Here is a 25,671-nt window from a genome sequence, read left to right on the forward strand (position 1 = left end):
TATAATATATCAAATAGCTTTCTGTCCTCTGCTCCCTTTCCACACCAGGTTCCCCACAGCTCTCCCTGGCAGCTCCTTCTGGCAGGTGTGTGTTACACAAGAGCTTTGTCCAAGTAAATCCTGGGCACCCATCTCAAAACTGGTTTAATTGGATGAATAATAACAGGAAAGATCACCATGCAACTCCAACGTGGGTATCAGGGCTTTATGCCCAGGGGGCACTGAACAGACTGAATGTGGGCACCACGAGGGCAGGATCGTGCAGATACACAGCTTGTCATGAACCTGATCAGTTTAATTAATTCATGGGCCATTTTTACATAATGCAGGCACATAAACAACACCATTTATTTGCATCGAAAAAACAGTCTCCCCAAGTATTATCCCTGGAGACACATGATATTATCCATCTAAAAAACATGTTTTACATGCGTGCATAAAAAGACAACATGGAAAGGATGAATCCTTAAACGCAGCCAGCAACAAATACTTGTGTGAAGGCTCATCAATTTTATCCATATTGTTTATCAAAAACAGTTCCCTGTGTTCTCACCAAGGTCAAAGGCACTGTGAACCTCCTTGCCTGCGAGCCCTGAGATGAAGCAACACCAGCTGTTGCTGGTTCTTCCACTTTTTAAGGCCAGTTCTGGGGGCACCAACACTCTGTTTTTAATTTGGGCCCCAGTGATGAGAAGCCCAAAGTAGGTGACTCCATTCCTGAGTGCTGCTCCAGACTCAAAGTTTAAGGCACTTTTTGCTGAAACCTTCAAGTCTGATCACCAATTCCTCCATTCATCCAGGGAAGAGGACGTAGGAGTTTCTCTTTCCTTCTCCTCCTTTCATGGAGGAAAGCTAGAGGGCTGCTCCACATTGTCTTCAGAAACCCTTATTGAAGGCATCAGCTAAAACTGCAATCATTGGGCTTTTCCCCCAGAGTCCCTCTCCAGAGGAAGAGCTGTCGTTCTAGAACATTTCCTGGAGGACAGTGCTGTCCTTGATTGTTCCCCCATGCCATGTGTCCCTCTGCATGTGAGCCAGCTACCCCTCAGCCTCTCTTGCCAGTGCCACCAGAGCCCTCTTCTCCCAGCAAAGCTGGTTCTTCTTGGGTTTTGGCATCAAAAACTCCATGGTTAGGAAATAAATCACAGAGATATTCAACAGCACAAACAGAAATAATCATGATGTAAAAGATCTTGGAATGACTGAAAGGCTGAGGTAGACCAAAGAGAGACCTGGGTCTGCCCCAGTGCTCTCGGTGGGAGTGCAGTGAAGAGCTGGAGGTCCGAAGGTCTTCTATGTATTAAAGAGACTTCCTTTGGTGATGGTCTCTTCAAGACTGGGAAGTGATGTCTGCAGGATTTGGCAGTTGCCAAGCTGGATCACTGTGTCAGGGAGCTCAGAAGGTCTTTTGAGATAACTCCAGCAGGTCCCTGGAGGCCTGCACCAGGCAAGCTGTGTAAATCAATAGCCAGACTTCTATATGAAATGCAGACTTGATTTATTGTTTCCTGAATAAAAAAAAGGAGCTTAGTTCTCTGAATGTAACATCCTCCTGTTTTCCAATTTAATATATAAACTTGGATAACAGACTGAAGTTGTTGAAGCCCTTCAAGTTTTTTCATAATAATGTGTTGCATTGTGGCAAACTGTGATGGAAAACACGAGTGTGTGTTTGTACAGGAGGAATCATCTAGTTCTTTAAACCTGAAAGCAAGCTAGGATTTGATAGGAATCCAGACCTTCCTACAGGAAAAGCACCTGTGTACCCACCACACCTCCTCCTCTCCTTGTTCACACAAAAGATGAGCATTATTTGCAGTGTTGTATGAAAGATGCTCCCTCGGTGATGTCAGATGGGCTGGGTTTAGACACATCCCTTGGGAAAGGGAGGTGAGTTGTTTTCCTGGCTCGACAGGAAAAATGTCACTGATGAAAAAGCCCACCAATTATCGAGGTGTTCTTAGTCAACAGAGTGAAAGATTTGATAAGAAAATGGTCTTTGGGTTTGACTGAGCTGGTGCCATTTTCGGAGTCCTGCACGGACTCAGTCCCAGCAGGTGCTGTAGGTGCAGGATGGGAGTCTTCAGTCAGAGCAGCTGAGCCCACACCAACACCACGCTGCTGATTTGGCTCAGGAAAGCAGGGGGCTTTCTGGTTCTTCTTGGCAACACTTTTGAAATAAGAAAGAAGGAGATTTATGAAGTACTGCAGAAAACAGCAAAGACCGCCAAGAATAATCGTGAGTAAAAAAAGTTTCTTTAATCAGATATTTTTGTGCAACCCTAGGTTAATGAGGGAAAGAGTGACACAGTGACTTGATAGTCAGGACACTTTAAAAGAGCTTAATTTCAGGTCTTTGTGGATGGAACAAGGGAGGGAAGAACACTGTTCAGAGACTGTGGTGAGAATATTTCAAAACATATAAAGTGTTAGAGAAAAATCTCCCTTCAGATTTTCATTTCTGATTGACATTAATCAAAACAATCACAAAAATCAGAACATATTGCAGTGAAGTTCCAGGGGAACTGGACTGAAACTAAAATCCATCAGCACATCTGTTGTCTGCCCTGAATCCCACAGACCCAAGTTAGAGAAGTGGCTATTCAGGTGTGGGTACCCACATCATCTGACTGTCAGAGGATCAATGCAATTGCAACTCTGTTTGATTCAAAGATTAATTCTGTGATTTCAACAAAGCTAGAGGGTCTTTATGTGCTGACCTGGAAGTTAGGGATTGGTCTCAGTTTGGCCTCTTTTCATTGCTTTGAGGGAAAGTTCATAGCCAAGAAACATGGCTGCACTCGATGGGAATCCTCGCACTGTATTGACCGTGAGGCCCCTAAAAAACACCTGTTGGGGATGGAGAAAGGTTAGAGCATAGGAACGAACTGGCTATTTTAAGAAGGGGAAGAAAACATTGAATGAAGTCACGGTGGGATTCTGAAGCACCACATCTTGGTTTGCTTGGAAGATGCACTCTCACTGCTGGTCCTGGCTGAAGCCTGCACTGGAGAGTAGAAACGCAATGGCAAAAGTCCCTGGTTTGGTGTCATTGTTCTCTGTGCTCCCCACGGACCCCATCTGTACATACCAGCAAGATCTACAAGTGCTGAAGGGTGAAAAAATGCCACTGGTGTAGAACAGAAAGCAAGAAGTCTAAAACATCTTCCAGTGTTGTCCTACCTTGGTACAGTCACACAATGACAGAATCATAGACTGTTTTGGGTTGGAAGGGACCTACCTTAAAGCTTATCTTCTTCCTACCCCCTGCCATGGACAGGGACACCTTCCACTAGACCTCATTGCTCCAAGCCTTGTCCAGCCTGGCCTTCCTTCCCTTTGCATGTGGGGGTCATGCAAAGCCCAGGGTTCAAGAAGGCTGTTGTTTTCCTGCAGGGAATTCTCTGACCCCCGGGGCTGGGTCTGTGGGCACAGAAGGTGTTTGGGAGGCAGACAGGGAGCAGTGTGGCCGTGGGCCAGCCCTGCTGGTGTGGGTATTGAGCCACAGGGACTGGTTTTCAGGTTTCGCCTTTGAGCATAGAAGGAATTTCTCAATCAGCAGAAAACTAGACTCACTCTGTACCTTGCTGAGAACCAGCTCTCACCACCACCTTTGGGAAAAATGTTCAGTAGAAGCTGATATTTTCACAGGAGTGTTCCTAAGGTCAACCTTTGGTACCCACACACAGCCCAGTGCTTTCTCTCATCAGGATAATAAATACCATCAGCCAGATTTCCTCATTCTGCTCAATATATGACTTTTTAAAAGGTGCTGGCATGTACAAGAGAGAAAGACCCTGCAGCTTTTAAGATCTTGAACAGTAAAGTGCCTTTGGAAAGTGGAGAGGGGTCTTGTCACTCCTAGCTCCTGGCCTTGACTCATCTCCCTTTGAACCCCCCTCACCACAAACACCATTCCCTGGTGTGTGCACAGCCCACTTTGGGGTGAGCCTGGTCACAGAATGATGGTTGCAGGGAGTATCTCTGCTGACCTGTTTCTCACAAATCACTCCAATCACCACCCAGGCTCATCACCCTGGTCACTGATCTAAACATCACAAGTACAGAATGGACATGAAAAGGAACATCAGCAATCCAGCCCCTTTCCAGGCTTTACAACAGCAAAATTCCCACAGCTACTGTAAGGAACTGTTGAAGATCTTGGCTCCAAAACCAGAAGCCCATGGATTTAAGAGTCTAACCAGTCTTTCCCCTGAAATTACTGAGCTCTACTAAACACCATCATATCTTGTATCCAATAAGTCCAGAGCACAGTGCTGACTTGTTTGAGGCAGGATCAAAATGTGTTCACATAGTTTAGGATGGACCTTGCAATGTGAAATTGCAGCACTGGGATATGTAGGATATTATTCGATTTGTTGGGATGTTTTATTTTGCTAGGAGAGAGAATTTTCTGGGAGGAAATTCAATTTTTTGGAATGACCCATGAAGTAACAAAAGAGAACCAAGTTAAATAATAATGAAGATTTAGGATGAAAAGCCCAGAGGCATAAATTTCTCTCCTCGGAATGAACACATTTGGCTATGGAAAAAGACAAGTGTTATATTTACATTTCTTTGTGTGCATCAGGCAATTATTTGGAGCACTGTGAGTGGTGTTCCTTTGTCCCAGAATGAAAACATCCAGCCCTGAGCTGGCTGTTTGTCAGCTGTGTGGCTCCCAACATTTCAAAAGATTTTCCTCACAAGAGCAGGATCCAGTCTTGCCATCAGCCATTACTCAATCCTGTTGTTGGCTTTGATGTGGGTGCCAGGTGTGACAGCACAAAATCTGCAAGCAGCTCAGACCTCCAGCCAAAACCCCCAAGCACCGTGGCTGTTAATATTCAGGCAGGACAAGGAGGTGATGAGGATGGAGAGAGAAGGGAGAACACGTGGAAAGGCCCTTTTCAGCCACCCTGTGCTTACAGTGTAAGTGCACACCAAATGGAATGTGAGCCTGGGTACCCTGTCCCTCTGTGGGCTGTCCAAGCACAGTCCTCAGCATCTCTCCAGGTGCTTGTGCTTCACATCAGTGTGACTTTCTTCACCCAGTGGCAAAAACTGAACCAGACCACAGGCTCCTGTGACAGCTGGCATAACACAGAGGCATGTTGGCAAATATTGAAATCACACCGACTTGTGATTTTGCAGGTTGTTTTTCTGTTTGTAACTTGTTGAGCTTCTTTCAGAATGTGAAAATCAACACTTTGGAGCTAAGAGCCCACATGATGTTCCGATGATAAATACAGATTTATTTCAATGCCAGAAGATGTTTCTCTCAGCAACACAATAAATTTGCAAATCCTTGTTCTCTGCCGTTCATATTTAACTGAAGCAAAGTTTGCTGGTAGAACAGATATCTTTTATTACACCAATAGACAAAGTCAGAAAAAGGAGATAAGTTTTTTGGCATGCAGCCCTTCTTCCTCTTTGAAACCAAAGCAATTCTGGTTTAAGAATGTTTTCAATCAGCTCTGTCTTGGTGCAAAATGAGGGTGAGCAGTGCAAAGCCAAAGTTCCACCACAGCATTGCCCAAGGTGAGCACACACCCCAGAGTGCCAGCACAGTCCCACCAGAGTCAGTTCATTGGCACTGAAGTCATTTGGGAACATTTGACCTCTGCATTTTGCAGAAGCAAACACTGAGGTGAGATTTCCTACCTCTGATTTCTCATAAGTCAAATCATATTCATGATTAAGTGAGCTGACATGAAGTGTTATTTGAGGTTCATTACACCAGCGGTGTGTGACCCCCAGTCATTCATTTCTTCATTGTGTAAGGCACATTATTGCACTCATTACTCACTATTTTGATAGTGCCATTATAATAATTTAGCAGTAACTGGCTTTAGCTGTCTCTCAACCCTGCAGATAGGTTCGTAACAGCCATTGTATTTTCCAATTGACAATTAAATGCCTAATAACCAGATTTTACTTCAAATATCACTTACTTTTAAGCCCTCGTTCTGGTAGCTCTGCAAGATGCAGTCAAGGGTCCCTTTGTACTGATTTAAATAAACTCCATCTGCCTGAAGTCGACTTTTCACAACATCCATTGGAGTGCATAATCCCCAGGAAATGGCTCCTAGAAAAATGCAGAAGTATTTGAATCATTCCCTCTTTATATTTGCTCGGCTGCAGGTCAGTGAACTCAAAAATTCACCTCTCATCTACAACATCATATTCATGCAATTTTCATTTCAGGGCATTCACCCTGCTCAGGCACAGAAACAGCATTTCTGGGAGCAAAGTTCCCTGTTTCTGGAAGATGCACTGAAATTTTGGAGGTTATGCTGCCACTCAGATACAGGCAGCCCAGGAGGGGCTCCCCCAGGTGAAAACACATCTTCTGCTGTGCCTCTGGTGGAACATGGACCTGCAGTGGGAAGAGCCTGAGCTGCCACTTGGGACAAATTCAGGAAAAACGGAGTCTTCTGATAATTCTGATAGTTGTAAAGCAAAGTTTGAGCTGAGAATGCCAATAAGAGGCAGGTCCATCTGGGGCTGCCAGGACTGGGCTCCACACAGCTCAGATACCTTGTCAGGGCTCTAAAGAAACATCTGTGTGCATTGATTAGCCTGCTGCTGAGTGGGGTGGTTTGCCTCTGGAAAGATCAGCACATGACCACAATCTGTGGCCCAGTTGGACAGACAGGAGTTTGTTTGGACCTACATGAGTGCTGGGGCACTCTAGAAACGCTGTCCAGATGGGCCAGGGGCCTCTTTGTTTGAGGAGAAATGGAGAAGGCATTTTGTTACCATTACCTGAGCTAAGGATTGACTTGCCTTTGTGGTTCTGCAATTTAGAAAGGGCCAAGAAATGGGGAGTGGGTGTGGGGGTGACCTCCTGCGTGGCAGGGGACAGACAAGCCAGTCTTACTGGCAGGTGTACACACGTTAAAAAGGAGAAGAAGAAGATCAGTAACAGCCAACTTGGCTTCTGCTACGTGTGGGGAGGTGCACACCCTCCTGGTGGGCAGCCAACAGGTTGAAGTCCTCTTCTGGTGGCATCTTGGCTGCCGTGTCACTGGCAGTGTTACAGCCAGGCTGCCCTGAGGCATCCAGGGAGATGAGGGCACCGTTTTTTTTTCCTCCTCACTGACACTGAGCCCGATGAAGGTCTGATAACACTTCCATAAAATTTGCCAAGCCCTGAGGTGCAGCTGTGGTGCCAGAGGACCTGGCCCTGGGGAGGAAGGTCGTTCAGTCCCACGTCCCTTCCTGGCGTTCAGGAGGATGTGGTGGCCCTTGAGTCACTCTCGGAATCACTCCAAGAACCTTCCTGTCCTTGCTGTGCCAGTGTTGTGAGGAAGTCAAGGTGCTTACCTGCAACACCCCCTGCCAGCCAGACAGAGAAGGGACTGGGAGAAATGCATCCCTCAGGAGTTGCCCAGTCACAGAAAACTGCGTAAGGGATGAAGTAGACGCAGTACCCGGGAACATCCCTCAGGAGCATTGCCACTGTGCCTCGGTAGATTCCTGCTATCCCCTCTTTCTGTAGGATTGTCCAAAAGCAGTGGATTGGGCCTCGGTACACAGGAGATCCAGGAGCTGTGGGCTTTAGTTTAACGTCTGCTGCAAAGAAAAAAAAAGACACAACAGTTAGAACAGATACATTGCCACAGAACTCATCCCCAAAGCCCACTGCCATTGGTTAGAACTTGCTACCATCCCATTTTTTTCTCATGAGATCAATATGTAGTATGGGAAAAAAGTTTTAGGAAAGAGTACTTAAGTCCATTTTCACAAGGTGTTTAGACACTTCAGGTCAGATTTTTCTTAGATGTGTGGCATACCTCCCAATAGGTGTGTGCCCAGTGAGATTTCTAAAATATTTTAAGGCTATGTGCCTGATTTTCATGGATTTTAACCACATCTGGTGCCAAGTGGCATCACTGAAAGCCTTGATGTCTTCAGAGTCTGGCCCTTCCCATGCAGACCAAGTTGCTTTTGTAAAAGGCACTAGGTTGCTAAGCTGCATGGAGGTTTTAAAAATGAACACTCCAGCCTGCAATGGAATTCAGCTGCTGTCTAGAGCAGAAGTAGCTCCTTCTGCCTGCAGCTGGTGGACAGGGGTAGAGCCACCCCCTGCCATCCTGCCAGTGCCCCCTCCTGACCCATCCTGCCCACGCTTGGCTGCCTGGCACCCTGCCCCAAATAAGTCAGTGGTCTGCAAATGCACATGGGAGAATTTTGCTGTTGAACAGAGGAGGTGGAGTACCAGAGAGGGGTTTGTGGGCAGACAAATGTGGGACTGAGAGCATGCAGAGATGGGGAGCTGGCATTGCTGCTGGCAGCTGTGGTGCTGCTGCTGGCATCTCCAGGGGACCCCACAGCCCAGGGACTCGCAGTTCCTGCAGCTCCTGGTCCTGAGCACACCTGTCCCATGTTCCTCAGAGATCCCAACTGCCTGGAAATGCCATGGATAAAAACTCTCCCCATGAGCTGAACAGGATGGGGAGACAAAAGGGTGAATTTTTAGCCCCATTGCACCAGCACAGGTCAGCAGGGAGCCGGGCCCTGGGGCAAAGCTGTCCTAAAGCACCAAGGACTGGTAGAGGAAGGAAGGAGAAACTCCTGCTTCCTACCTTTGCTGTAGGGCTGTGTTTGCATCTGTAGCCTGATCTTTACCAGGTCCACGGGAGTGCCAATGGCCACGGAGACAACCCCTGCCACCGAGCTGGCCACGGTCATGTCGGCGAGCGAGGGCGCGGCGGCCACGTCCCCGTGGCGGAGCTGGCCCAGGAACCGCTGCATGCTGCTGAACACCCCGAACACCACCGAGCTGTACAGGCCTGTGGTGGCCATGGGGAAGGACATGCCCTTGAAGAAGCCAGTCACCTAGCCAGGGAAGGGAGCAGGGGTTAGGGGAGTGAACGGCACTGAGCAGTGTAAGCCCCAACTCGTCTGCCGGGCTAGGAATCGTGGGATCCTGGAATGGCTTGGGTTGGAAGGGACCTTGAAGGTCATCTTGTTTTAACTCCTGCCATAGACAGGGCTGAAATGCACATCCAAGCAGCAGATGTCTCCTGGAACCAACTGTTTGCACATGCTGAGCAAAGGAAATTAGTTCATGCTGCTAAAGACTTATAAAGACTGTGCAGAATACAGGACATGGTGAAAGCACAGGAACCCACATAAAAATCCCTCTCACGGGCAGCTTCTGTCCTGGCTTCACCAGAGTCAGCAGAATCCCTCTGGGAGACCTTTGCCATCAGAATCCCTCTGGGAGACCTTTGCCATCAGAATCCCTCTGGGAGACCTTTTCCAGCAGGATCCCTTTGGGAGACCTTTTCCAGCAGGATCAGGCAAAAGAGCCACTGTGGATGTTAAAGCCATGTGGAGACCCTGATCATGCCATGCCAAGGATCTGTCTTTTCCCTGTAGGGGTAACCAAGAGGGTTACCTTAGAGGTAAGCAGGAGAAGGCTGCAGGGATTTGCAGCTCAGTGGCACCAACTTTATTGGTCTTCATATAACTGCTGGTGCCAACAGCGATTTTGTGTAATTGCTTTATGTGTTTATCTATTTATTGACTTGCACTTTCTACCAGCATTTAAAGTAAGATAAAGCACTTACAGACTCATTTCTGTACACAGTGAGAAAACACTTGAGTGTATTTCCATATCCTTGTCCAGCTTGCAAACGAGTCTGCAAAAGACATTCATAAAAGGCCATTAAAATCCCCCGTTTCCAGCCCAACAACAGCTCATGCTCCGTAAACAATGTGCACTTTGCTTTGAGAGCATGTCCTTCCTTAGTCATAAAGAGAAAAGAGCAATAAAATAAGATATATGTGCATTAACCCCCTTGAACTTTGCCAGAATCTGGGCTAAGAGGGATCTCCAAGGTCTGAAGCTCTTGGCAACATCTGGAATCGATGACTGTCAAATTGCTCTCCAGCCTGGACCAGCCACCCTGTCCCAGCACAGCAGGCTGCTGGTGTGCAGGGCTGTCACTGCCAAGGGTCTGATTTATGTGGAAAATGGAGACTGGTGTGGTCTCCTCCGTTTGGAGGCTCTCAGGGAAGGCTGGGATGTGCTGCTGAAGAGTGGAGAGGTGAGCTCCCCTGGGAGACCCCTGGGGCCCTTCTGATCCAAGGGGGATTTTAAGACATTGAAATGCTAAATGGAGCCAAAATAATTCAGCATCATCTCGGGAATTCTCCATGCTTCACTCAAAAATACATTTTCATATAATTTCCAACAAAGGCATCTTGTTTCTGGAAAGCAGTTTGGTTGTGTGCCTTCCAACAGCTGTAAGAAATGGCCAAAGCCTGTAGGATTTGACATACTTCCCCCTTCTCATATACATATATCTATTTATATATCTTCACACACACATGTATATTTAGATCATCTTTCATTCGAGCAGCTCACAAATTTGCACCAAAAACATCCTATGGAAGGATGCATTTTTTGACCTTAGAGGTGTGCAAGGAAATGGAAACACTGTTCACTTCACAGGACCTGGGGCTTCAGCAACTCATCTTGGTTGAGGCCAGAGCTCATTTTTTTTATAGGAAGACACTCACACATGCTCTGTCAGGGATGTTTTTAGGGAATGGGGACAGCATTTCTGACCATATCCATCAGAATTGCAATGCTGAGATGAAATCTGGAGGGACAGTGCCCAGTCCCCTCTGCTGGCTCAGAGTGAGGGTGGTGACTGACACCAGGGTGAAGCAGGAAATTATCTGGGAATTTAAAGCCCAAAGAAGTGTGTGTCCTTCAGAGTTCACGCCTGGGGAGACCTTTTGCATGCCAAATAGCAGGTTGAATGGCACAATCATTTGGCCCAGAGCCCTGCCAGAGGCTGGATGGGGCCACAGTGGGACCCTGGCACGAGCAGGAGGGGCCAAAGTCTGGGGTGACCCCTCACCCCAGGCTCACCACTCACCCTGGCATGGCTCCATGCAGCTGTTTGCACACGTGGAGCATCACTGCTCTGCTCCTGCATGGCCAGAGGCCACGGGAAAGGCAGCAGGATATTTACTGAGCCCTCAGGAACAAGCTGGTACATGAAGATGCTACCACAGCTCACACAGCACACGTTGTGCAACACAGGCAGGCCCGGGCCAGGGGTGCAGACTGTGCACTCTGTGGGTTAAGGGGGCTGGGAGGAACAGTGGGGAAGGGCTGCACCCCAGGACAGAGGGACTGCAGTGCCCAGCCCTGAACTCCCTCCCCGCTTCACCTGAATGCTCAGCCCAGACATTGCCTTTTTACCTCAATGGGCTTGTTTTTTTTCTCTTACACAGTAACCAGGTATTTAGAGGTTCAAGTTAATATATTTTTTGAGTAACTGAGGACAACTGAATGTCCTCACAGTCTGTTTCTTGCACATAAACTCCTTAGCTAATCTGTTAACAACCAATGCTGAAATTCCTGCTGGCATCTCTGATAAAGTCAGCTGCTACCAGTACAGATGTTCCTCTGGAAAATTCTCTTTTTTTTGTTATGTTTTGATTTGATAGGGCTCTTGGGTGACACCCAGAAACTGAAGAAAGTTGTGGGGAAATGAATGCAATGGGGAGGATGAAAAGTACGTAGAGGCAGAACTTTCAGAGTTTTGCAAGGCTATGGGAAAACCAGAGCTCCTGGGGTTTGATGGAAGCTGCAAAGCTGGGAAGGGGAGGCTGAAGGAGGAAGCCTGCTTGATGGGAACTCTGGTGTGGGTACCACGTACCCCACCTAGCCTCATATTTAGTCCTGCCTCATCTCCCAGATGGAGAAGGACCCCCCACATCCCCTGGAGGCTACAGATGTTACTGAGCAATCCTTCTGCTGGCTTGGTGCTGTGTAAAAACTCTCCTCTCCGCTTTCCTTCCCCTAAATTTGGAAAGATAGCAAGTCTGCCTGCTTGGTATTCCCAGGGCACAGCAACAGGGTGGGCAGCCTGACAGTTGCCTTTATAAACACTTGAAGGATGGGCTTGCTCTTTCTTGGCATGCAGAAACTCAGTATTTCCCAGCAAGATCCTGGTTGCCAAACTCCTCCAAACCCAGCCATGACACCCTGACCACCAGCCTGAGATGGGCATTGCCTTGGCAGCCCTGGGCAGAGCCTGCCAGTGGCTGGGGTGTGTGAGCAGCCCTGTGGCTCGTCCTGGCTGGGGTCTGCACCCATCTGTGCACGGTGCTCCTGGGGCTGGTGTCACCTCCGAAGCTCAGGAAGGAGAGAGCTGGCCAGCTGACCCCAGGAGAGCCAGCTGTGTGCAAGGGGATGGCTGGGATGGCTGGGGAAGGGATGTGGTGTGGGCTGTGCTGGACCCTGCCTCACCCCCATCATCCTCCAAAGGGCTTTAAGGTGCAAACAGGAACAGTGGGGTTTGGGTTTGCCACAACTGGCAGCCCTGCCTGGTGCCATCAGCCAGGCTGGAACTGGATCAGGGCATACACAATCAGGGAATCATAGGATAGCTGGGGTTGGAAGGGACCCTTTAAGGCCATCTAGTCCAACCTCCCTACAGTGAGCAGGGACCAACCTGACCAGGTTACTCAGAGCCCTCTCCAACCTGCCCTTGAATGTTTCCAGGGATGAGGCATCCCCTCACCTTTCTAGGCAACATGTGCCAGTGTTTTACCACCCTCATTGCAGAAAACTTCTTCCTTATATGTAATCTAAACCCATTCTCTTTCAGTTTAAAAGCATTACTCCTTGTCCTATCACAACAGGCCCTGCTAAAAAGTGTCTTTCTTCTAGGCTCCCTTCAAGTACTGGAGGGCCACAATAAGATCTCTTTGGAGCCTTCTATTCTCTAGGCTGAGCATGGGCAGAGCAGCTGAAGTGATGAAAGCTGCCCAGACATGCCTGTACAAAACAAGCAAGGAACAGGATCTTCCTCTCTATCTCTGCATCAGTAGGGATGGTCGATGTGGTTGAGTCATGATGCACTGCTGTGTGCAGGGGCTTGTCTGCACTATGCAGAAAAATATCTTCCTACTTCTCTAAACCCTTCCCTCTGAGGAATAATTGTCTTGCAGGAATGGTAAATACTGTATCACAGCCCTGGGATAAGAATTTCAGCACTCTGTCCTTCCAGCATTGCCTGCATCAGGAAAACACACAAAAATGTGCCTGCAGCAACACAAATACAGTTCCCTCATTGCCCTTTGAATAGTTGTCTGTGGTAAAGTTCAATAAAACATTGGCAGAACTGTTCAGTGAACCACACATTAAGGAAGGCCAGGTTTAATTTTCAGCATTGATCCTCCACAGAAGAACTCACTCATATCAGCCAGTTCTAGTTTCTCATTCAAAATGAGCATTGGAGAGGAGGAAAGTCTATGAGAACATTTCTACCCTGGCTAAATTCCCCCTTGGGGTAAGTGAAGGTCCTTTGAAGCATCAACTAGAGAGGGAGAGAGTCAGTGGTGACAGGAGAGCACATTTCAAAGTGTTTTACCTTGACCGTGTCCAGGGGATGGCCCACAACCACACTGGCAATTCCTGGGGACGGAAACAAAGTATTACACAAAACATTGAAGAAGCTTTTGTGACAGGACAGGGTGTGATGGGTTCAGAGGAGAAGAGATTTCCATAGGCACAGTTGTAATGGCCAGCATAGTGCCCCGTCCCTGACAACAGGCAAAAGCAGAGCAGAGACACTTCCACATCCTTCTGTGGACGCTCTCCTGGACTCCATCAGCTTTACATCTCAAAGGCATCTGAGCAAGAGAAGGAGGTGTTGTGCTTGTGTGTCCTGTCCATGACCAGCCCCTTTCGCATTCCTGTAGGCTCACACAAATTTTTAGCCTCAGAATGGTGAGATTCTAGTCAGACACAAGGCTGGGGGTGTGCGGGGGGCTCTGGAAGTCGCTCCCGCTCCGCAGCACCGCACTCTCCAAAACTTCAATTTTAAGTATCCCGCCCGTGGAAATGGGATTAAAACGGCACTTCCGAGCCAAAGCAAAGCAAAGCAAACCGCGGGAGAGCCCGGGCGGAGAAGGCACAGACCGCGGGTGACACGGGAGGATCGTCCCCTCGCTGTCCCCCCGCTGCCCGCACCCCGAGCCCGCGGCATCGCTCACCTCCCACCAAGCCGGCCACGAAGTCCTGCAGCTGGAGGCTCCCCATTGTGCCCCGGCAGACCTGGCCCGCCGCTCGGGGGGTCCCCGGCGCTCAGGGGGTCCCCGCGGTGCCGCCGCTCCGCGCCCGCCCGAGGCTTCCACCGCTGTGACATCACGGGGCGCAGTTAAAGGAGCCGCCGGGACACCGCCCGGCCCGGCGGGGAGGGGCCGCTCTGCCCGGGGGGAACGCGGGAGACGTCCGGGAATGGAGGGCAGAGAGGGATGGGACAGAGAGGGATGGGACAGAGAGGGATGGGGGCAGAGAGGGATGGGGGCAGAGAGGGATGGGACAGAGAGGGATGGGACAGAGAGAGGGATGGGACAGAGAGACATGGGACAGAGAGGGATGGGACAGAGAGGGATGGGGGGCAGAGAGGGATGGGATAGAGAGGGATGGGGGCAGAGAGGGATGGGGGCAGAGAGGGATGGGGGCAGAGAGGGATGGGACAGAGAGGGATGGGGGCAGAGAGGGATGGGGGCAGAGAGGGATGGGGGCAGAGAGGGATGTTCATCGCGCTGGGGGTGGTCGCACCGAGGGGCAGCATCGCTCCGTGGGCAGGCGACCTCAACGTGAAAAACACAAGGATTTGAGGAGTGTGAAGCAAATTCGCAAATTAAAGATGTAAGTCCAGAGGTAAAGAGTGTACCAGCCTTAATCAACTGAAAAACATCTCTGTTGGCTTTGCTGAAGTCACACTGCCTCATCATTTCAGGACATACTCCCAATTTCTTTTGGGAAATACTCCCCCCAGTTTCTTTTTTTTGGCAAGCAGTGAACAATTGCCCCCTACCCCATTACCTCTACGTAGCATTCACAATTCCTTCTCCATCTGTTACTCCCTCTGTCCTGTCTTTCCCAGAGTCAAGACCTCAGTTCTCTTTTATTCTGCTTTCGTGCAAGTTGCTGCTTTTTTGTTTGAAGTCTTTGAACTGTGCAGCCAGGACCACAAGTGATAGGGAAGAACCAGACATTCAGCAGCATAAATATACTTTCAGTTTTGATCTCAAGCCCTTTTCTGGGAATTCCTAACACACCTTTCTGATTGACACTGAAGGCTGGGCTCCTGGAATGGTAAATACCTGATCTTGAGCCCAACCTGGTTGCTGTGCCTCCTATGTGGCACTTTCAAATAGCAAATCTAATGGTTTACACCTGATCAGCACCCAGTCACTCAATGCAGTGGTCTGGTCCTTAACTTGTGCTCACCAGCTCCAGAAAAGTCATCTTGATTGGGTTTTGTGGAAATGTATCTTGTCTGCATATTCTGGTAACTACAGAAAATGGAAGTTCGTGAACAAGAAATCCCGAGTGCCAAAATTCTGGCTGCAAATATAAATATTTAATTTTTTTTTTCCTTAAAATTTGAGATTTTAAAACTGATATTTTAATTTCCATGGATAAGTTAATAGGTTGCACAAAAAGACCTTGAAACAATGTTCCATTATGTGCGTGCACTTACACACAGGAAACCTGATCACCAGGTTGGCTGAAGGGAGCTTTTGTCTAGAAATTGCTTATAGAAATTTGATATTGCCTGCATGGTTATCAGCTCAGATAATCTACACCTGAAACTGTAGATGTTTCAATGCATACAACGATGTGTATTCTCCGTGAGGGGAGTTTTCCTCAAGCACCAGGTCTCTAATGGATTTTGGGGGGGACTGTGATCCTGGATAAATGTTGGAGAGAACATGTGCACACAAGCACTGTGGAAACTTGTCAATTATTTGTTTTCCCAAATAAAATCTCTTTCTCCTTTTTAGAAGAAATGTTATTCCACGTATACAGTAACAAAGAGAAAGGATGTTGCCCTCATTTTTCATGCACGTTTTCTTGCAAAGCCAGAAGAAAAGCTGGCTGAATGAGGTAATTATTCACATAGCAGCATTAATCATGAATTATATGAATTCTCTTTAACTGGGAGTAACACATTTCCATGCCAAATTTAGAACATCTGCTGAGTCAGGGGGAATACTGGACGTGATTTTGCCAAACTGCTGTTATACTGGAGGGAGCTGGGACCACTGAAGCAAAGCTACTTTGGGGCAGTGGCACAAGCAGGAGCATCTTTGCACTCAAAAGTAGTTTCCAGCCCAGTGCCACGTCCTGCCCACGGGCTGAGGGGCTCGTGGCTCTCACCTCCCCCTGGCACTGCCAGATACAGTGCTGTTTGTGGAGACCTGTGCATACACCTCCAGCTCCCAGCTGACAGGGGATCTCCTCTTACTGCTAACAGGCAGCAGTGCCATATGGAAAATTGGGAAGGGATCCATGCTTTCTGCTGCTCTGAATCCCAGCCTGGGCTTGCAGCCACTCACAAGTGCTGGTGAGAGGAAGATGAGTGTGGTTTCGATTATGGATGAGGAATCTTCTTCCTCCTGCCAAGAGAGGGAACAGGGAGATTGTGTCATCCTGGACACTCTTGGTTCTGCCTCCTCCACTCCAACAAACCCATTGTCTCTCTCAGTGCCACACTCCTTTGACCAGTTTACATCCTTTCCACAACAGGTTTATAATGCTACTGATAAAAGGGAAGAAATTTCCCACTACCTCACCCAGAGCTTTATATTTTCTCTGGGAGAGCATTGCAGTACAGGAATTGGGGCAGGCTCAGGAACTCATGGTAGATTCCCACTTAACCACTCTGGGAATTAAAGAATCAACTCAGCAGGGACAGAGTATGTTAGAGATAAAAAAGGGTTATGAATTTCTTATCCATCTGTAAACGATTTCTGGGCTAGGACGCATTTCACTGGAAATACAGCTGATCCAGGGATAAAATCCCTTTAAATATTAACCTGTTAGTGACATATAATGGCTTAAGCTGCTGTACAAGATACAAATAAAAGGACATTAAAGCTCACTGCTGCAGCCAGAGTCACTGGGTCTAATGCATGGTGTGTCTTTGAGGGGCTGAGTCACACGAGCAGAGCCCAATAAATTAAAAAGCAATGTACAACCAGCCTGAAGCAATGGGTGAGCGGTGATGAGAGGTCAACTTCATGGCTACAGCAAAGAGACAGATCCACCCAGGCTGTGGGAAGACATGTCAGGGGCCACATAGCAGAAATAGTTTTCCCCTCCAGGAGCTACCAAAGAAGCCTGTTTCTGTGGGTAGCAAAACATGAGTGCTGCTCTGCAGGAATGTGTGTGGAAGATGAATTAGAGGCAACACACACCCCAGAAACAGGCATGGAGGGCCCCACTATGAATTGCTGCAGAGCTCTTCTCTGCCCCTCCTTGCCCAGGACCTGGGTAGGTTTTACTGGAGGAACAGCATTCCAGAAAGAATGAGGCAGTGAAGGGAATCCTCTAGTCTTTTCATATCTATTTATCTATATGCAATCTATATCTATATCTAATCTGTATCTATCTATATCATATCTATCTTTTTTTTTATATAGGTAGCACTTCTGACAAATGCCTGCAGTAGCTCATGTCCCGTGAGAAGATTTATCTCCAGACCTAGAGGTAAGACCCAGCTGATGCAGTTCCATAGTGCTGGACCTCCTGGGACTGGCTGCCCTCAGCCTGAAGGACCAGGACACTTCCCAGTTCCATCCAACATGTCCCCCCAGCCCCCAGCCTGGCTGAGCACCAGCAGTCAGGGCAAGCATTCCATGAGCAGCTCCCAAGCACCATCCAACATCTTTGCTTGAGAGCCACGAGCAGCCCTGTCTGCTGCACCAAGGTCTTCCTCTGGCACAGTTTGTGGGGAGCAGGAGGAGCAGCAGGATCTGGAGCCTGGCAAGCTGCAGCCACGCTCCCCCCCAGGCAAAGCTGAGGAGGTTTTGGCTGAGATGAGCCAGCTCAGTAGGGATGTGCTTGAAGCTGAGAGGAGAGCAATGCTGTAAAACCAGCCACAGTATGGCAGAAAAGGTGTTTTTCTCTGTCCTGTCAGCAGGAGACAGCCAGTTGTGAGTCATGCTCCCTGCTCCCACCCCCCGAGCTCACTTTCCACACAGCAGCTATTGATAAGACCTTGAAAGAGCAGGAAGTTTCCCTGGCAGAGGCAGCTGGGTGAGGAACATGTGGTTATACTGCCAGTGAGCCTGAGTGGAGCACTTTGCTCAAAGCCATGAACAGGTTTCTGAGCTTTGACTGTTCCATCAACAGCCACCAGCTCACAGTGGCTCAACTCAGCCCCTCCAGACTTCGTGGTCATATCACAGAACCACAGAATGGTTTGGGCTGGAAGAGACCTTAGAGATCATCCAGTGCCAACCCCCTGCCATGGGCAAGGACACCTTCCACAATCCCAGGTTGCTCAGAGCTCCATCCAACCTACCTTGAACACTCCCAGGGATGGTGCAGCCACAATTTCTCTGGGCAACATGTTCCAGTGTCTCACCACCCTCACAGCGGAGAATTTCTTCCTATCATCTAATTAAACCTACTCTCTCTCAGTTGGAAGCCATTCCCTCCTGTCCTGTCATTCCCATGTAAAACACACTCTTGTACAAAGTTTCTCTCCATCTCTCTTCCAGGTTCCCTTCAGGAACACTCCAGGGACACTTTCACCAGCACCACCATCTAATATTAGTTTTATTACAGGCAGAGAACAGAGAGAGCTGCCAAAGAGGAGATCAAGGGATGGGTTGATGTTCAACCAGAGGAGAATTTAACAGTCCAAGGTGTGCTGCTGAAACAGCAATGTGATGGTCATGGGAAAACCACTTACATGGACCTCTGTAGGAAATGTTGGTTCTTGTGACCTCTCTCATACACGTCAGACCCTCCACATTGGAATTGGAACATGTAGAAGGAGTTTCTTCATGGTTAAACAGGAATGTCTCTGGAGGATACAAGCACTTTGCAAGCTCAGGGAGCTCCATAGTCCATCAGCAAAGCATCTGGAACAGCCACACCAAAACACTGCAGAAAACTGCAGGGGAGGTGGGGTTTTTGCTGCCCTCCAGCCTGCCTGTTGTGGAAAGCAAAACTTTCGCCCAGGCTGCCCAAACTCTCTTTCTGAACCCCAAAATACTTCAAATCTGACCATCAAGTGTTACCACTCCTGATGGAAAAAAGGTCCTTGTAAAATACCCTTGGAAGTTCACCATGCTCTCTGTGTTTTTATTTCTCAGACAGTGGTTAATTTTTCAAGCGAAAAAACAAATAACCTGCTCAAACATGAATGAGAAAATCTGAGTCTCAGCCAGTTTTTATTGGAAAATATCAGTAGAAACACGGGAAAATCTTGGAAAGAAGTGTCTATATAAGAGGAGTTTTGTTGTGCTGCCCTCTCTGATGGTGGAGGGAAGCTCAGAGCACTGGAGCCAAAGCAGGGCCAGGAGCAGGAGCAAAGGGAAGAGGATGTTGAGGCAGGAGGCAGGTGCAGGTGCAGTTCCTCACACAAACCCCACTGGCAATTGGAAACTAGAATAAACCCTTCTTTTCAGCTGGTGGAAGCTGGATATCTAACCCTCTAGAAGAAAAAATGGCTATTTAGACCTTGACTTTTTTTAAATTGCCTTGAAAATCTCAGTAATTGAGTAAATAAAACATTCAGCCCTAAAATTTAGTTTAAATGTTGTGAGCTTTGTGTGTGTGTTTGTGATTGTCTGCAGTTAAAAAGTTTCCTCTGTGTTCACCCCTCCAAAAATTCTTCCTCCTTTTTTACAATTATTCCACTGTAGAAAAGGGATTTTTTTTTAGGTTACCAGGCCCAGTTGGGCTAGGGTAGAAACTCCTCCTGGGGGAATGAGGAGCAGGCTAATTTTTCAAGGTGATCACCCTATTTGAATGGAAACATCTCTGCAGTCAGTGACACCAGGAAGAAGAATGGCAAACAGGACAGTTAAGTGGAGATCTTCGAAGCTGCAAATACCAATCAGGGGGCTTGAAAACCGCAGGAAAATTTACAGGAGAGAAGCAAACACCACTGCTTTGTGGGCAACCATTTGATTAAAGGGCACAGTGAGGCAGTTTGTTGATGGAGGAGCATCTTTTGTTTGTGCTCAGTCTCGCTCATCCCCTGCTCACAATGTCCTGTTTAAGCTCCATTAACTCCCTGTGGACTCTATAGGAAGAATTTTGTGTTCATCCTTGCTGGAAGGACTCACAGCATCGCTGTAGTGAAGGGAAAAACCAAGCCAGCAGCTGAGAAGGGCTGGGATGGGAAAAACCATCAGAGAGAAGACTGGAAAATGGGGAGCAGAGTGGGGGCGTGCTGGAGAAATCTTGGTGGTTGTGAGCTTATCCTTTGCAAACCCCTTCGTGGCAATTATCTGACATTATGAACAGGACTCTGGGAAGGTCCCTCTGGAGGCTCCTTGGAGGCCAGTAAGGGAAAAATGCTGCACCTTCAGCTGGGGCTGGATGTATCCTTGTGCATTTGGGCTCCACAAGCTACTGAAGAAATGCCTCCAGAACTGTCCCCTTTCCCGGGGACACGTGTGGGACCTGCCCTGGTGCTCACTGAGGGATGTGCAATTAAAGGTTGTCCATCTCCTGGACAAACAGGGAAAGCAAAGAGCCAGACCTTCTGCTGAGCTTCAACAGAGAGGACCTGTGACAAGCATTTCAAAGAATAAAATCAAGTTCAGGCTGGCAAATGCAGTTGCTCATCACACATGGTCACACTCACATCCAGGGTGTCAGCAGCCTGGGTGCCCCAAAGGGTCACTTCCCTGCATGGCAACATCCCCTGCTGGTTTTTGGTGCTGCCATGGGGCACAGGGCTGCTCAGCACCCACGTCCCCATGCTGGCTCCTCATATTTAAGGTTGGTGGGAGAACGTGGAGCAGAGCCCAGATCTGGTCTGAGTGCTGCTCCTGTGGCATCTTTTCTAGAGCTCAGGGAAACACTTATCTCCAAAATGTATTATTTTTGCTAGTGGCTCATTCCTTGCTGTCATTCCAGATACCCCATCAATGTGACCACCACCAAGAGGAAATTATGCACAAAACCCTCAGGTCCAGCCTGGACCAGCGTTTGCCCAGTGGATATTTGTCACAGTTGCAATGCTGAATAATTCCTTCATTCCACCTTTCCTCCCAAACCCGTGCAAGCAGTAGAAACAATTTGCTACAATATATATTTCTCACGGCATCAAAAGCTGGATTTCTGGAAGGCAGACCGAGGAGGGATTTCGACCTGCAGCTGATGACTGGTAATATTTGGGCAGACAGTGCCACCAAAAGGAAATGGGATAAACTACCCAGCCTAGAAATGCCTCTAGCCTGTGTTTTTGGAGCAGTTCTCAGCCTGCCCTTCCTCCAGATCTCTGCTTTACTCCCCGTTCAGTGCATCTATCTCTGTCTGAAGAACACACAGCCCTCTTAAGGCACCAGGGAAGAGAAATGACTATTTTAGTCCTTCAGCTAAGGGAGAGTCTCTTTTAGCCAGGCACCTAAAGATTTTTCCAGCTCTATACAATCATATAAAATTACTTGAATGCTAAATTCACACAGAGAAATATTATTCTTTGTTTTAGGATAACATACTCCCTATTTCCTGCAAAACAACCTACTTGTTTTGGAATACTTTTATTAGTTTGTTTCCAAGCAGCCATTACCAGAGGGAAAAAACCCAACATTTTAGAGTTTGCCTGGATCTTTAAAGTACTGATTGCTGTAGCTGACTTTGCTCCAGGATGCTTTGGTCCTGGTCCATGGCCAGGCTCTGGCCACAGCTGCTGGAGCATCCTGGTCTCCTCATGGATGAGATCCAGCTGAAGCCTGAATCTGTCAGGTCTTCATGTCCAACATGCTTTACATCAAGCTGACATCACAACTGCAAGTTTCTCCTAAATTAACAAGGAGCCAAAAATAACAGTCTCCATTTATAGGGGATGATGGATTCCAGTGCTGCTCCCAGGGTGTTTTCCCAGCCTTGGCTGCCGGGGGAGCTGCAGAGGGTGCTGTTCACCTGCAGTACTCGGGACTCTGCAGAGCAGGAGAGAACCTGTGTCGTTCAGAGGGATATTAAAGGATTTTCCTGCTGGGATGTCAGTTCAGGCTCTGCCCAGACCTTAATTCTGCGATCCCACCTGAAGACTTTGACTGAACATGACAGAAAAAATCCGTGTCCTGTTTGCACATCCCACCTTGAGTTGGTACCTTGGAAAAAACACTGTCCAGTCTCAATATGGAGCACAACAGGGTCTTGCAGCTCCTTTCAGGGTCTCAGCACACCCTGGGTGTCCCCAGACCAGTGTGTTTGAGGGGCACAAAGCCAGAGGAGAGGGTTTGGTGAGACCAGGATGATTTCTTGGAGCAGGAAGGATCAATGAGCTTCACACAAGTTGTATTTTCCTTGCTTTGGAGAAAAGATGTAAAACCCTAATTTTTTTTTAATCTGATGATGAGGAAACCACAGCTCAGCCTCCTGCACTGATGAAGTATAAAAATAATCCTTTATTTTCATTCTAAGGATCTTTGTCCCCTTCCCAACATTTTAATTTCATTACCAGGGACAACACCAGTTGTTATTTGTTTTACCCACCTAAAAATTTGTCCTTTGTTCACGGGGAATGGTCCAGGCACAGTCAGGCTGTGTCAGTCCTACCCCTCGGGCTGAGACCTGCAGCCTCACATCTCAGGAGCCGGTAATTCACTCCTTTGCTATGATTCAAAACTTCATTTTCTGTTTCCAAAGGCAGCTTCTTGCCATAAATAATGATGAAACCAAATGCTGCCTTCTTCCCTGTGCTTTGATTTTTTCTGGTTGGGAGGAGCATGACACAGGTTTCACTGTGGTGCTCTCAGGGGACACCAGGATGGGGTAGAGATGAGGACATGGATGTGGGTGGCAGGTGACAGTGAGGACTTTGAGCCCTCCTCAACCATGGGACATCCTGAGGAGCTGTCACAGCACTCAGCAGCTGACATCATTTTTTCTTGATAGCTTTTAAATCCGTTTCATTTCGGCATTAAATGCACATGCCTTGCTCATTGTCATCATCTACACAATGGTTTAAAAAGCTGGTTTCTTCCCTTAAAATTCTTGCCATGGTTTTGCTCCTGGTTACTCTTGGGTTTCCTCTAATCCTGCCTCTCTAGTGGCAGCTCTCCCACACCTCCAGACCACCTTGAGAACTGTGATTTTCAGCATTTGGCTCATCACCTATGCAATTATTTTCCATTCAGCGAGAACACAGTGGTGCCAGATAACAGATGCAACCAACAGACTGGTCTGAACAGGCTGAGGGTGATGGTGCCCTTTAGACTTGAGACATTTTTACAGATGGAATATTTTTACCTGCTCAGATTTTTTTTTTTTTTAATAATAGTTTCGTGGGGTGCCAGCCATATTTCCCAGGTCCTAGGGCAGTTCCATCAATTCCTGAAGAAAACTCCCAACTGTGGAGGCAGCTATTTGATTATTTTATATTTTTTTGCATACAACCTGCTCATGCTTTCCCTGCGCCCACATGGTTTAACAAATCATTTTGGAGCCTCTGACTCCAAGGCTGAAGCCTCTGTGGGCTGAGGAATGTTTCAGACACAAAGGCTGCCTGTATTTCACATCCTCATCTGCTGATTTTCTTGGTCTTTACATGAACATAACCTCAAGATTCACATTCCTGCTTTCAAGTGGGAGCACCGTCAAAGAAATCACAGCCAGCCAGCCAAGGTTCAGGCATGTCTGGGGAGGGTAATAAAATGGTAAAAAAATGGAAAATGTTTTTGATGCTGCCTGTTGCTGCAGCTGACAGTGCATTGCTGAGAGCCAGGAGGAGATTCCTCCAAATTTAATAACCAGGACATAGATGGATAGCTAGACATAAATCAAGACAATCATAGACCGGAGCCAAATGATGGCAACAGTGTAAGAAGAGGATCATGATTTGGGAAACACTGTGATTAATTTGTTTTCATAGAGTAATTACCAATTAATCATTGGGCTAATGATGCTGTATTATGAATTAGTTGTAAACAGACTTCAGCCCAATTATAAGGACTCAACTAAATCATTTAACTGAATGTTTATGCTTCCAAAATGCTTCACAATAGTTGTTTTTTTTTTAGCAGCTGAACACATACATCTAACTGGCAAATGGCACATACATCTAACTGGCAAATGGCACACACTTACAATCATTGACTAAACATGCCTTAAATTACACCCTGTTGTAATTAGGAGGCTCAGTGATACATCCGTGGCTGAGCTTGACCTCTGTGACAATGCCTGTTGTTTGTGCATAATTGTTCCTTTACATCAGATTCTTTTTTCCCTGAAAATGTTGGTATTTAAGAGAGTTTTTTTGCTTTATCAGGTGAGGAGGCCTAGAATAAACATTCTTCTCTCTGTTGACATGTGACAGCATTAACAACTGGAAATAAAATTGCACACAATGTGCTGTTTAGAGGAATGTCCTCAAAGTTTCTGGAGAAAATACCAGCTGTACATAGCAGACTAATACTCAGCAGCTCAAGTTCCCCCATGGGGGTACATCTGCCAGATATTAATATTAATGAAAGGGAATTGTGACAGAAAGATGAAGATTCATTAATCATTATTATTAGCCAGCATCAGGTGCTAACGGGGCAGCTGCTTGGAGTGAGACTCCACCACCTCGACCCAGAGCACCCATTTGTGAGGGTGCCACGAGAGAATGAGCTCTTCAAAGGTAGCAGTCAGCACACTGCTGCCAGAGGGACATATTTGGGGAGCAAATCCAAAGCTTGGTGGCTGTGGGTGTGTGTTGGGTCCCTGGAAGGATGTGATGGGACCAGGGAGGAGCAAGGGGCACAGTCTCTGGTTTAAGGAAGTGGAGGTGCAGCTGCTGACCTGGTATTGCTGGGTGATTCCCTCTGCTTCCTCATGCTGACAGGACCCATCTCACCCCACACTGTCAGTAACTCTTCTGTCCAGGGAAAATACAGCCACAGAAACCAGGAAAAGCTGCAGCTCCCATGCTCCAGTGGGATATAGAGGGTTTCACAAGCTTCCCCTTCTGAGGCGTTGTTCAAACACTCTGCAGCTGTCAGACCCCATTGTTCAGGTTTATATTGTGTTGGGGTTTTGATGTCTCAGCCATTGCAGAGCTTTGGAGTGGGAAAGAGGCCACTGCCTCCTCCCAGGCAGGTTGGTGTCTCTTTTCACAGCTCTGATCAGCCAGGCAACCTTAACTCCTCACTCTCCACCACGCTCTCTTTGCACTGCTCCTGTCACCAGTTTCCCTCCGATCTTGCTCCAACAAGAATTTCCATTTTATCTGCTTGCCTTTGTTAACTTTGCTCACTACAAACCATCATGGAGTGTGCTTGTTCCTTGGTGCAATTGCAGCAGAAGCAGCCATGTGCCACCCTAGGCTTTGGCATTATCTTTTTCTCAGCCAATACCAGGAGAAGGTGCCCCAGTTTCCCCTCAGAGTGCAGGGGATGGTGGTGCAGTGACCAGTGCAGTGACCAAAGCACAGGAATCACAGAATGGTTCAGGTTTGAAGGCACCACTGGAACTCATCTAGTCCAACCTCCCTGCTCAAGCAAGATCTCCTAGATTACTCAGGACTGTATCCAGGAGGCTTTTGGGTGTTTCCAGGAGACTCTACAGCCTCTCTGGGCAGCCTGTTCCAGTGCTCAGTCACCCTCCCAGTACAGAAGTTCTCCCTCGTGCACAGAGGTAGGTGCACAGAAAAGCACAGCCAT

General features: G+C 47.7%; 1 protein-coding gene and 1 long non-coding RNA gene across 5 annotated transcripts; one reads left to right on the top strand and one right to left on the bottom strand.

The window, feature by feature from the left end:
• Positions 1 to 313: 313 nt before the first annotated feature.
• On the bottom strand, positions 314 to 14,185 carry SLC25A48 (solute carrier family 25 member 48). 4 transcript variants are annotated; one of them, XM_051794167.1, is made up of 8 exons: positions 14,035 to 14,185; positions 13,410 to 13,453; positions 9,582 to 9,653; positions 8,592 to 8,844; positions 7,330 to 7,575; positions 5,955 to 6,088; positions 2,721 to 2,850; positions 314 to 2,170 (listed from the first exon to the last, which is right to left on the bottom strand). In XM_051794167.1, the coding sequence occupies exons 1-7, from the start codon at positions 14,078 to 14,080 to the stop codon at positions 2,728 to 2,730; spliced, it is 918 nt and encodes a 305-aa protein (XP_051650127.1). In that variant the 5' UTR covers positions 14,081 to 14,185; the 3' UTR covers positions 314 to 2,170; positions 2,721 to 2,727. The 4 variants fall into 4 exon arrangements, with proteins under 4 accessions (XP_051650127.1, XP_051650125.1, XP_051650126.1 ...); XM_051794165.1 differs by having other exon boundaries at positions 7,330 to 7,578; positions 14,035 to 14,184; XM_051794166.1 differs by having other exon boundaries at positions 314 to 2,173; positions 7,330 to 7,578; positions 14,035 to 14,184.
• Positions 14,186 to 16,926: 2,741 nt separating this feature from the next.
• On the top strand, positions 16,927 to 19,604 carry LOC127473942 (uncharacterized). The gene is made up of 3 exons (XR_007905631.1): positions 16,927 to 17,050; positions 17,479 to 17,545; positions 18,562 to 19,604. It is a non-coding gene; the product is annotated as an uncharacterized LOC127473942 (long non-coding RNA).
• Positions 19,605 to 25,671: the final 6,067 nt, after the last annotated feature.

The sequence above is a fragment of the Manacus candei genome, unplaced genomic scaffold, assembly GCF_025592945.1.
Source record: "Manacus candei isolate 608988 ecotype Guabito, Panama unplaced genomic scaffold, ASM2559294v1 h1tg000037l, whole genome shotgun sequence".
Lineage (NCBI taxonomy): Eukaryota > Metazoa > Chordata > Aves > Passeriformes > Pipridae > Manacus > Manacus candei.